Source organism: Pavona decussata, unplaced genomic scaffold (genome assembly GCF_977016875.1).
Source record: "Pavona decussata unplaced genomic scaffold, jaPavDecu1.1 SCAFFOLD_38, whole genome shotgun sequence".
NCBI lineage: Eukaryota > Metazoa > Cnidaria > Anthozoa > Scleractinia > Agariciidae > Pavona > Pavona decussata.
This window is the reverse complement of record NW_028145460.1, coordinates 5,100,012-5,113,313: the sequence shown is the minus strand read 5'-3', so window position 1 is coordinate 5,113,313 and position 13,302 is coordinate 5,100,012. Positions and strand designations below refer to the sequence as shown.

At 40.4% G+C, this 13,302-nt stretch overlaps 1 protein-coding gene across 1 annotated transcript; it reads left to right on the top strand.

The window, feature by feature from the left end:
- The first annotated feature begins 1,687 nt into the window (after positions 1–1,687).
- LOC146483771 (sulfotransferase 1B1-like) lies at positions 1,688–13,293 on the top strand. Its single transcript, XM_085105917.1, has 4 exons — positions 1,688–2,009; positions 8,384–8,740; positions 9,751–9,845; positions 12,493–13,293. The coding sequence occupies exons 1-4, from the start codon at positions 1,826–1,828 to the stop codon at positions 12,766–12,768; spliced, it is 912 nt and encodes a 303-aa protein (XP_084962043.1). The 5' UTR covers positions 1,688–1,825; the 3' UTR covers positions 12,769–13,293.
- The last annotated feature ends 9 nt before the right edge of the window (positions 13,294–13,302 follow it).

Genomic DNA, 13,302 nt, shown 5'->3' with positions numbered 1-13,302 from the left:
ATCGTAATGGAATTTCAAAAATTCCCGGTGAAAGTCTGAGTCGCCGAGGGAAACAACGTAACGCGATCATCGTGACTCAAACTATTCCATTAGCAAGGATAGATTTATCAATCGGCGAAGCATACAGTTGGAATAAATGAATCAGCCCCAGCATCACGCGTAATGCCAGTGTAGCAGGCATCTTGTTTTCTTATTTCACTCGTCACCATTTGATTACATATGCAAATAAAGATCCCCTCCAGCTTTTCTGATATAAACAGTATACATGTAAACCTGTGCTTTGTTATCACTGTTTTAATTATAAAACTAGTGATTTCAATATGAAAGTGAGTGCTGGCGAAGGGGGATAAAGTTGTGGGGATTTAATTAAACAGTGAATGGGTTTGGAAAAGGGGGTCGACTTTGAGGGTAGGAAGAGTAGGTTTCAGTTGGATGAGTTGTAAAAATAACTACAGTAAGCATTGGTTTTGAAAATGGGTCATGACAGGTTTAGTGATTTGTATAACCCACATTGGGGAAGAAATGTTGAAAACGCTTCTTTTTTGTGGGATGGGGGTGTTATTGAAGTAGACGGATCAGCCGCCCCAAACGGCACAGATTTTGAATACGAGCAAAGAACTCGGGTGAAAGTGCAACGAGTCGTTTGATTTCAGAGTGAAATAATCATCTGATTTCATAGTTGCATAGTTCGCTTCGACGAGCGATCGAAACGTTTTCAATTCTTTTGCCTCAACGGACACACTTACGGACAAAGAGCATGACTCAACGGTCGAATTATCCGGCACAAACTCCACAGATTTTGAATTATTGGCCTCCACGGGCGAAGAACTCGTGTGAAAGTACAACGAGTCCTTTGATTTCACAGTTGAGTAATTAGCCGATTTTGAATTATTAGCCTCCACGGTATGTTTTCTATTTGCTATGTCTTTATTTGCTTTTGTAATCATTCATCAAGGTCGCGAACGGAAAGAGATCAATTTGTGTTTGGCTGCTTTCAAAGATCCACCGCTTGAGAATTGAGATCACTTTCAGTTCCACGGGAGAATTTTACCACGATCTTACGCACAGACGATTTCGAGGCGCAGTTGATTTTGCCATAAAACAAGTAGGTAAGTATTTCTAAATATTTTTATTGGCTAGATGTCTTCATTTGCTTGTGAAAATATTCATCAAGGTCACGAACGGATTAATGATGAATCTCGTGGAAAGTGATCTCAATTCTCAAGCGGTGGATCTATAAAAGCAGCCAAACACAAATCGATCTCTTTCCGTTCGTGACCTTGATGAATGATTACAAAAGCAAATAAAGACATAGCTAATAGGAAACATACCTTGTTATTTTATGGCAACGTCAACTGCACCTCGTAACCGAAAGCGTCTGACAGCGTGCGATTCTCAAGTGCAAAGTGAGGTGTGCATCCCGGATTATATGTCACGCATGTGATTTGCGCATGATTGTCGTCTCAACCATCCCGGGTAATGCTCTACTGCGCAAGCTTCGAGTCTTACATCCGACAAAATTTTGGATTTTTCTCCCTATTGACAAGAATAGTGTGCTGTCTCGCTAACGCTCGCCAGCAACAATTATCCTGCCCAATCTTGTGGAATGTCGCCTGATTTTAGCCTTATCCCTTTGTTTATCAAACGCCGACAATGGCCACGGGCTACGTGACACGGGGGCTGAGTAGGAGAGGACCCTGGGAACGGGTTATCTGCGAAGGAGGCTATATCGCTCACGATTTTCGAGTCGTGTCACACGAAACGTTTTCCAGCGTTTTGAAGGAATTCCTGCCCGTCGAATTATAAAATTCGTAAAGCGAAAATCATGGCCAGTTCTTCCGTGGTTCAATTTAGAGAAGGCGAATGGACATCGGAGAAATTAATTGAGATCCTGGGATTTAAACTTCCGGCGTATCTTGCTGGCGGCAATCCTGCACTGCTGGCCGAATTTATTTCCAGTTTCCAGACGAGGCCGGATGATGTTTTTGTAGTCACATATCCCAAGTCAGGTGGGTGGGGATTGTTTTACACTTTTGGTGACAAACTGTAAGTAAAACCGTCGTCGGGTTTTGTGTTAGGAAATCTTTAAAATTAAAGGGACACAGTCAGCTGGTGCACATGCGCATTAGATACCATTTCTTAGCTGATTTGCATATCACACTTCATCGCACGTCTCGCGCTGAGAAGCGTATCCTTTGAAAAATCTAAACAAATCTTGTCGAGTCGAAATATTTGCCAGTCAAAATTATTATAGTGATTATAGACCTAATATCATATTAGAACACTCATTTTCTTTTACTGATGGGCTTGTCTAGATAAAGCCAAACGTCAACGCATACCTCTGGGCCAAGTTGTTCAAAGCTCGATTGAGCTAATCCGGGATTAAAGCAAATTTTGACTCGAGTATAATTGCTAATCAACAAAGTTCTTCCAAAGATTTTCGGCCCTCAGTTTTGACCAAGACTTTTTTTTTACTTTTAGCTTGAAAGTTGCCTTTAAACCCATTTTAATGAGCGACGGTGAAAGTCTCGATTAACTTTTAATCTTGGATTAGCGTTAATCGGCTTTCGAACAACCCGGCCCTGAAGTCGAAGAACCATTTAATTGTTTATTTCGGTTATCCGGTCGTATGAAAAATTGTCTTAGCTGTTCCTGGCTTCGTTTCACAGTGTTTGCATGAGAAGCAAATAGAGTTCAAAGATTACAGAATATATCAATTAAAATGTAGCGAATCGGACTGAACTGCAGTGTAGCGAAATGACCGGTAAGCTTTATTTTTGCTTTCAATCATATATTTTGCTTTTATAATTTCGTTTTTACAGCTTTTCCACTATCTAAATTTAAGAACCAAACCCATGTCATTGCAAGAACGCTTGCTCGACCCGTAGAAAACAAGGTTCTACTAGAGGTTGTCCTTGTCGAGGAGATAATCGACTGTGTACCGAACCTTGTCTTCGTCTGAGCTCCAAACCAAGCAGCCATGACGCGAAGTTCGAATCGTTTACGAAGATTCCCTCCGCACTAACCATTCGCCAGGTTGAGAAAATGCGATTTTCCATATGTATAATTATTACAAGTGTATCAGCCGAATTGTACAGAACGGGTTGATATTCTCCTTTATGTGATATTAATCATCTCAAAATAAACTGTGGCATTCAAATACACTAGAGACAGTGCATTTTTAGGCAAGAAATCGTGTTCTTAATAAGTGCCTTACAACAAATCGCTAGCAACTTCCTTTCATTCATCATATCCTGAAAACCAAATGGCTTAGTTCAGGCTTTCAGGCGTCTAGTAACGTTAGTTTCATTGCTTGAAAAACAACTGGGATTTAGACAAGCAGGGCTATAACAGTTGCCCCATATTTTCAACTCCTTTAAGCTCATTTGGACTATTCTCTTGTGATATATACCTGGATTTATGAAAACATAGCTCCAGAAATATTGCCTTATGTTAGTTTTCCTTGTAAGATTTTATTTACTTATTTTTATTTTATTTTATTTAATTTTTTTTTTTTGCTTTTTTGTTTTGATGCTAAGTCAATAAGTAGAAGGCATACATTTAGAGACATTTACAAGATAAAAATAGTTTTCTCCCCCCCCCCCCCCTCCTTCTCCCTCCCTATATATTTGGCTAACCTAGCCCCACTCTCGCTCGATCGTCTTTTAACCGCACGACGATTTGGTTTTGATTTCGGCGCGCGCTCTGAGCTTAGAACTTAGTCATTTGACCTAGCGTTTTGTTTGGCTTCCTTAAGCAAAGTTTTCCTGAGGACATCATTAACTCTAGTGAGGGAAGAAGTCTACCAGTGCAGCGTCCTGCCTCGTCCAATATGCTCCCTATTTAGTTCTCTTTTGAGCTAAACGGGTAACTTTCAGTTACTCGGGCGTGAACTAAGGGTGTATATTGTGTGCTTTGCTTGAGGAGGTGACAGTCTTTGGCCTTAGAAAGTAGGTCTTAGGGACGACTTCTAGTCGGTCAAGGTGAAATTATCGGGAATTCTTATTCCGGCCAAAGACTTAGTATATTTTCTTGCTGAAAGCCGCTGTATGTTGTTCCCCGTTCCAATTTTTTTGTCAACATCGGGACTTCAAATATTTTTCGTGTGTGTTTCTCGCCTAAATTAAATAAGCACCTTTCCCGCTTAATGACTAAAAAAGATTCGTTTCAGGTTGAGCTTTGTTGAGGATTAAAGTGCACATGAAGTAAAATTTTTTTTTTCATGAATTGGTAGGTGGTTATACCCTTATTCCGAAACGCACAAAAAAGAATAGTGCTAGAGAGGTAAAAAACCGTGTTTTGGCTGTTCAAAGTGACTTAAAATGCCCAAAGTGGTGTCTCCGGAGACTGGTAATTAGTTTAGCTCTGATGACGTAGCCAGTGGTTCACGCACGGCTCTGTTTACGCTTTGTTTTCTGCTATCGCGTGCTCGAAAATATCTTTGCGTGCTCAGTTCAGACCACGATAAAGTGAATGCTATACAGCTTTTGAAAATATGTCTGAAAGTGATGGTACGCTATCCTCTGTTGAGTCCGTTTCGAGCCAAGAAACATCCAACAGCACCGAGTCATCCGATGAAATGGAAGTAGTCGGACATGTGGAACCCTACGCAGGTGAGCCGCTTGCTCACAGTAATGATGAGGAGGAAGACACCGAGGAGGATCAAGATGGTCTTTCCCCGAGGGATTTTCGATCCTTCCAACGAGTATAAATCCTAAGAAAAGAGCGCGTTTATTTGAAATGATACCGAGAACTCATCCCTATCATTTCTCCGGGAATCGGCAACTGACGAGATCCACAAGATTAGGATCGAAACCGCGGTCTTGCCTGACCATTGCCTAAAATGCCACAGAATTTACTAACGGCTGAAGGACTCGTAGCAGCCCCTAGCCAGAGCAACACAGAAGAATTGCCTCAGTAATCAGTCTAAGGCGTAATCAAAACAGGGGCACCCAACGGATCGTTTCGGTAAATTATCTGTTCGGAAGGCCCTTAGTCTCCTACAATTTTCTAAAGGGAATTTTCACCTCGAACTTTCGTGATATGGGAAATTTAAGGCCTAGTGTTTTCGGATTGATAAAAATGTTGTTTCGGGTACCGAAAAAAGGTCAGCTACGATTTTCGGAAAGGAAATAAGACCTAAGGTTTTCGGGAAATGGACAAAAATGCCCTACTAATTTCGAAAAGACTCAAGTTCCCCTAGAATAAACGAACAGATAAAAATATTATAGCGCTGCCTAAAATGAACCTATAGAGCTTTAAAGCCACTCCAGATCGCCTAAAATAACGTTTCAAAGGATCTGAGAGAAAATTGTCGTTGGGTGCCCCTGTCAAAACACAGGAGGAAAATACTAAGCTCCCGCAACATAAACGGCAAACGTCACAGTTACAGGGCGGAGCTGAGCGGAGCGATAACAAAAAACACAGCCGTACTGAACTAAAGCGGCCTTTAATTTACCCTCAAATTAACGCATTGTACAGCTTTTAAAGAGCTGAGCTACAATGCTAAAGAAAGGATCAAGAGACAAATAACCGAGATAAGTAACACAACATCTTCCCACAATAGCAAATAGCCGGGCCCGGCAATACAAAAGCTGCAAGATAATGATTATTACACGGTTCAAATCCAATCCTTACAAAGATAAAAAGAGAGGCTATACTGTCGCAAGACACACTGAAATAAGCCATACGAAGCCTGAACCAATTGCCACAAACGGCATAAGAACGACAGTCGCTAAACAGAAACAACAAGAGGTCAAATAGATAGAACAAAAAAACCCAGAAATGACCTTTGAGATCAAAATCCAAAACATGCGACATTTAAGCACATGGCTTTGTTCAGTGACTTTCACGCAAATCCTCCAAACCAGAAATGGTATTTAATAAGAAGAAAATACAGCGCTAAAAGAAAATTTACAGGGAGCACCGCTCATACAAGAAAGGGCTTTCCCTGAAAGACATACAGTACTCGTTATAGAAAAACTATGACTGAACATGGCTAAAAACACGCGAGTGGGAGTCGCGCAGGCCTATCTTCTTTCCTTTTTACACTGTTTATAAAACAGCTCTCATCGAAATCAGTCGAACACAAACATGAGGACTTCTTCGGGACGAAATCTTTCCGATGAATGCGCACAAAACGTGTCCACTTTGTACGTAACTTCTCGTCCGACGGAAAGTAATGCATTGTGATGTTCGGTGTCCCTGTCTTGTTATCGCAGTTTATTCCACTGTGGCCACCGGCCAAGCAATAGTTCTTTCCCCCTTTCTTTGCCTTCTTCTCCGTCATAATATTCGTGCTTTTGAGTGTGCTTTCGTGCTTTCTGAATACTCGTTCTTTCGAATGTGCTTTCGTGCTTTCTGAATACTCGTGCTTTCGAATGTGCTTTCGTGCTTTCTGAACCACTGGCTACGTCATATCCGGTGAAATCTGATCGCTTTGACCGAGCGCAAGATGGAGACACTTCGAAGCGCCAATTTCGAACTTTGAGGCGAGCAAAATACCCCATAAAAGAGCTTTAGTAAGTTAAAAACCGGATATTTCGATTTATGAGGATATACACAAACACATAAGTCAAACTTGTTTTTTACTTCATATACACTTTAAAGGGTTAAAACAGTCTTTTGTTGTCTTTGTTTATTACAGTGGTCGGAATAAGAATAATCTGCACACAGAGATTTTACAATATGTATATATCACATTAAAGTCGGTTATGTTTGATGTTGATGACTGTCCACCTTTACTTACGTTAACAAGGGTCAATGCGCTTTTGGCTTTCAGATCAGAGACTTAAGCTCTTGTGTAACCTCTCTTCACGATCCATTAGCCACTAATTATGCCAGAAGCAGAGTGACCACGAAACCAAAACCTAAATTTGCATAAAAACTCCGCGGAAAAAGCCAATTAACTAATCATAAACAATAGACAGCTTACGTTCATAAAAATAATCAATTAAAACACTCGAGTAATTAAATACTTGCTATTAAACAAGACACATTTCTCGAGAAACCTGAAAAGAACTTTATTGCCTTTAAAAAGAGAATAAAAAAAATATAAAACTGTTTAACTACCAGAGATTTTGAAGAAATTAAGGTAACTCTCAACTCTATATCCGAATCGCCGAGTTTGCCTCATAAATTTATAATAATCATGCGGAGCTTAATATTTCTATTTTTGCTGACCTTACGTCCTCCTCGTTCTCATTTTTATTTTCGCTCGTTTCTCCCTCATTTTTATTTCCCTCCTCCTCATTTCTATTTTTCTCCTCCTCGTTTTTATTTCCCTTCCCCCTCCTCCTCATTTGTATCTTCGCTCCTTTCCCCCTCATTTCTATTTTCACCTCCTTTACCACCAACACCTCCACCACCACCACCTCCACCACCTTTTTTAAGAATCTTTTCAATTCATATATTTTTTATCGTAATTTTTTTCTCTATTTTGTCATCTAAATGTAAATAGTTTTCATTATTATTATTATTTTTATTTGCACGTGTGGGGGAAGGGCTTCTAAAGAGGAGCTATACAATGATGTCATACAATGATACCGCCCATGACTGCCATAAGTTGAAAATAGAGCTTGACATCATTGATCAACCTGTCAAACCAGTTCATAACCTGTTGGTTAAAATATGACGTCATCCTATAATGAGTGATCAAGACAATAGGCGATGACGTCATCGGCGTTAATTTATTCCCCCTCAAGTAAATGAGATTCCCCCTCAAAAAAGAGGAAACCGTGGTCCCTCCCTCACTACTTACATTTATTATTCCAAGCATGCTCTGTTGAGCAAGCCCAGTTTTCCTCTGGTAAGTGATTTCCCGACCGTTCAAGCTTTTAATTTTTACATTAAAACGACCCAAGAAAATATAAAAATTGCCATGCCTAAATCGCGACAAAATCTCTCCAGATTGCTGTCAATAGTAGATTAGATATCGTGCAAGTTATTTCTGGTGGTTCATTTGGGAACCAAACACTACTTTGGGAAAGAGATGCAATATTCAGCCCAAAATAGCGGGGTTTTAGAGCAATTTTTACCATGGATCGAGGTGACTCAACTTGCGGATTCTGGAACTGAGTCGAGATAAAATAAATGTCTTTCTAACCTCCTTTTCTCGGTCCGTACTGTAAGTTAAGGATCCTCGTTATTCTCTCGGTTGAATTATGGCCCGCATATAAATCAACGGGAAATAACTCTGTCCGTAACTAACAGCACGAACCTCGAACTCGGTTAGTAAGAGGTAATATAACTCCAGAAAGGATGAGAAATTTGTAAGGTTGTTACGTTCATAAAATAAGCGGACTTAAATACATACCACTAAAAAGGAATTGTGGAGCTCCGCTTTAGAGCTTGATTAAATATATATATATTTATATTTATCCAGGAACAACATGGGTTCAAGAAATTGTCTGGCAGATATATAACCGAGCAGAAACAAGCAGTGAAAAACTCATGCACCGAGTTCCATTCCTAGAAGCCCTAGAACTAAGTCCTTCTGAATATGTGCCACGACGTGACCTCATAACTCTACCAAGCCCTCGCCTGATGAAAACCCACCTTCCTTACAGTATTATTCCTAAAGGTGCAGACAAGGAAACACAGTGCAAGTACATCTACATCGCTCGTAATCCCAAGGATGTCGCAGTGTCATACTTTCACTACCAAGAGAATAAGAAACCTCTTGGTTTTGAATATAATGGGCCATGGGAATTCTTTCTCAATTTATTCGTGGATGGAAAGGGTGAGTTTGTTTAGTGCCTGGTTTTTTTCATTCGACGTTATGATTTCTTTTTCATCACGCAAAGAAATTAACAAAGCAAAAAGCCTGCTCTAGTTCTAGTCAGTTACTCAATCGTTTCCTTAATATTTGATAACAATTTTAAAATAAACATTGTTCAATATAATGTGAAAGCTAAGGGTACATTCACTTCTTTCGATTTTTTCACGTGGAATTCCCCAACCCGAGTGGAGGTAGCCTCCCACGCAGTCGTTTTTAGGGGAGTCGTATTACCTCCTCCTCACTCCCCTAAAAACGACTGCGTAGGAGGCTAGAGTGGAGGGTGTTCCGCTATAGAACTATAAAGGTATTTGCGGCGCCCCAAAGGGTATGGTTTTTTTAATCGTTTTAGCCTGAAATAATGTAAAGATATTAAGGGGGGACTTAACCTAAACGCCATTTTTTTGCCACCTGACATGCCTTATATGGAAATTTCTCGTTCACGTTTCAAGCAATCCAAAAACTCTATGCTCATCCCGTGAATCTATGTTGTGGGGTGTATATTTGGGAGGAGTTTTCTTAGAAGGATTGATAAAATTAAGAGAAATAAGAAATATTGAAGGTTTAGTGAAGTTTTAAAATTAGAATTTGTAGTTAATAATTAATAGACGGACACCAACAACCTGGGATGCTCTTGCGTGGGTATCAACTGTCTGTTGGTGTTTCAAAAATCATCCTCTTTCTTCTATCCCTTCTTTAAACCTCCTCAAATTTCACTCAAATTTAGGATAAGTTTGTCTTAAAATCTGAAAACGGGTGGGGATTTTACACAAACGGGTATGGATACTTAGGAAACCAGGTCTGAAAATGGTATAAATTCTAGACGCCAAGTCTGGAAAAGGGTGCCGGAAAATTACACGTTTGTGTCTGAAATAGGGTCAGGGTTCCGAGGGTACCCCATCCCCATCCCCCTCCCTCTCAGGGTCTGTTGAATATTCACTCTTACTTAAGTGTATGTGTGTATGTATGTACAGTGAGTCGGAACCTTTGGACTGACCATGTACTCGAGTGGTGGAAACAAAGAGATGATCCAAATGTCTTGTTTCTCAGATATGAAGATTTACACAAGGTATGTCGCAGCAAGTATAGTATTTCACTTCGCAATTTGTTTTTAATCATAAGTCCTCCGGATTTGATCTTCGGTTGGTCTAAACCCTACTCCCACCTCCACCGTTCTTTTCCCCGCTCGTTCCAATCCGCACGACCAAACCGGTGGAAAACGTACAAACCCCACAGAAAGGCTTGCTATTTGCTACGCAGGCAAGGAGCATGTCAACAGCCGATCCAAATGTGCCTCTAAAGGACTACACTCTTTTTTTTCTTCTTTTTTTCTTCTAGAAGCATCTAATTTAGGGCTGAAGCTGAATGTTTTTATTTTGTTATACCTATCAAATAGCAATTTGTACGGTGATATGGTGTCAAGTTGGTTGTTTAACATGCTCTGTTGTGGGACTTACATGTACTCTAGTGCCGGGTACAAGATGTCGCAGCAGCCAATTTGGTAATTTGGCGAAAAGTGTCCGTATTTATACTATTCATTTTAAAAACATTTACTCAAAATAGAAATGTTCTTGACTGACTCTCAGCCTGGGTAATGTTGTCAGTGTGTTCTTAAATTTTAGTTGATCTCAGCCTCAACGTTCTTATAAAAAAAACTTTCTAATAAGAAATAAAAAAAAAAGTGTAGTTGCGTTAAAACAGATTCAGCGGTCGGTATGTTCCCCAAGACACTACTAACAATATACAACACGCTTATTAAGTTTCTCTTTGATTATTGTGACGTAGTTAGGGTAACTTAAAAAAAAAAAAAAGAACTCACGGCGAGACTGCAAAAACTTGAAAATTGAGCGGCCAGAATTATAACGCAAAAGGATTATGATGAAAGGTCTGCTGATATTCGAAAAGAATTAAGATGGGATGCTAAATGCTTTTTTTCTGATAATTTCGAGGTCAATCGTTATGTACGAAGTTGTAAACAACAAAGCTCCAGGGTATCTCATTAATCTATTCAAAAAATAAATTAAAGCAACTGTGCTTACGCTCTAAGAGAGAATGAAAGTACACTTCCCCTCCCTAAATATAATACTGAATTGGCTAAAAGCAGAAGTCTTTCTTGCTTAAAAAATAAATAAATAACCTCGCTGTCATTTAGATACTGCATATAGTCGACCTCATCGCCTGATGAAGACTAGCAGTAAGCAGTCGAAACGTCGCGATTTACATCTCAATGGGGCTACATCGTGACACAAATGATAATGCACTTATTGTTATTGCATCTACGACGACGAACAACGATAACCTCTTTCTGAGGTTGATTCTGTCGACACGAGCGTTGTTTACGCAAGCTCGCACGCTATGCCAAACATCTCACCTTTCTCACAAGGTGTATTAAGAACCATATTGTTTCTAGAGATTTCCAGGTTCTTCCGCCAGTTCCCATCTAGGATGCACGCAGAGGCGCTGAACTAGCATCCATGGGATTTCTGAGAGAAAGGATCCGACTGAAGCAGAGGGCCAAGGGAGTTGTGAAGAAAGAAGTTCACAGCACAGAGCGTAGTATCTACTCTCTCAGCAGAGGACGCAGCGGAGGTACTCGACAACATAAGATCCAACACCCAGCGAGTCTTTAATACCACCAAAAACCGTCAACAGCGCAAGTTTGAAAAACTTTTGCGCGAAAAACAGGATTCTGTTTCACCAACAACATCATTTGTTGACAAAACCAACTGGGTCGTGAACTTGTCATCCAGGTCCCTTACCGAAGCTGAGGTGTCCATATTGAAGATAGGTCTGAATTTTGCCGTGACTCCTGCAGACATCCCAGCAACCGAGATTATCGCCAAGGTTGAATCAGCCGTCAGACAACTCGACGCGGAACGAGCAGACACAATGAAGAGAGCTGTTAACACCATCCTTCAACAGGCTGAACATCGGGGAAACAGGGAGATCTATGCACGAGAGGATCAAGAGCAGAACAGGAATATGCGACTCGCCCGTACCCAGAACTCCGCCGTTTCTGAGCACGCCCGCGAGACCGGCCATTATCCGCTTTGGAACGAGGTAAAGTTTATTGATCGAGACTTTCACTGGTACACCCGTAGGGTTAAGGAAGCTATCCACATAAGACTTCAGCCTAATAACATCAACACGTACAGCTGAATTGAAATTCCTGAAGCGTGGATGCCTGCGATCAAGAAACACAAAAAGGAGAGTGGTACAACAACGGACCACTGAGGGAGAAACTTCTCGCCGGAACAGTCAGGATCGAAATGCACCAATCACAGCCGACCATCGTAAAATAAATGGTGCCGTGTAATCAGTCGACCTCATCGCCTAATGGCGACTAGCAGTAGGCAGTGACTACATCGTGAGACAAACGATAATACACTTTTTGTTATTGCGTATAGTCCATTGGTCCATTTTTGTAGCTACCATTATTATATTTTGTATTTTTGTAAAGTATCTTGAGGCGCGGAAGTAAAAAATAAAGTACGTGACACTCAGCGGACAAAAAATAGGTGTATTTCGTACCGAAATAAACATTTTTTTTTCTTATTTGGTTTATTTAGATATAACAAAAATTAAAGGACTGGCTCTGCGGAGAACAGTCATTATTTAACCCTCTACTCCCAGATTGGGTAAACAAATTGGTGTCACTGTTTGCCTTAACTTATGGCCAATAATTGAGTGTTTCTTGTGACATTTCACTTTTCTAGGATCTACCTTCCCATGTTCGAATGATCGCCGAGTTCCTGAACAGACCCCTGTCAGATGAGCTCATCAATCGCATTGCCGAGCAGTGTACTTTCAAAGGAATGATGAAAAATGCTGAAAGTTTCAAGTCTGACCAGAAGGAAGATAGTGCGATTCTGCTTCGGAAGGGCGTGATTGGAGATTGGAAGAATTATTTCACTCCAGAGCAGAATGAGAGATTTGAGAAGAAAGTGTTAAAAAAATTAAACGGAAGTGGATTGGAGTTTGATTATGAATGAGTTACCCGAATTTAACAGTACTAGCATATGATACTGGAAATTATTTACAATTGATTGAGTTTTAATTCACTGACATGGCGCACGCCGATAAGTGATTGCTTTGCTGTATGGTGCATGCATCGGTTGTTTAATTGGGAGTTTCGGTCGATCGTTCTCTGTTTTCACAAAGATTTTCAAGCCTTTTCTTTGTGTTCCTTACCCTCAGTAAGCCGAGTTAAAGACGAGCGATCAAATATAGCACGCGAGAGGATCCTTTCGGTACAGCAGAGCATAGTTGCAGAAAACTCCCACTAATCTTACGATGCTTTGTGCAACACAGCACTGATCTCTCCGTCTTGGGCAGGTGTCTTTCAAATGAAAAAAGCATTACAAAGTAGTACCCTGGAAATTGTGAATGTTTTAGCTTTGAAGATTGTGAAAAGCTATGAACATTTAGATTCAAGAGATTTGTATGAAATAGAAAACGTTTCTGATATCAAACTTTGGGTTAGGATTTTGGGTTCACAATAGAAGACATTTTCACTCCTTCTATGG

What these genes read in the sequence shown, in the direction of transcription:
- LOC146483771 (XM_085105917.1), top strand. Translation starts at nt 1,826, where the DNA reads ATGGCCAGTTCTTCCGTGGTTCAATTTAGAGAAGGCGAATGGACATCG. An exon ending in AGTCACATATCCCAAGTCAG is followed by an intron (nt 2,010 to 8,383) that starts GTGGGTGGGGAT and finishes ATATTTATCCAG; the next exon opens with GAACAACATGGGTTCAAGAA. An exon ending in GATATGAAGATTTACACAAG is followed by an intron (nt 9,846 to 12,492) that starts GTATGTCGCAGC and finishes TCACTTTTCTAG; the next exon opens with GATCTACCTTCCCATGTTCG.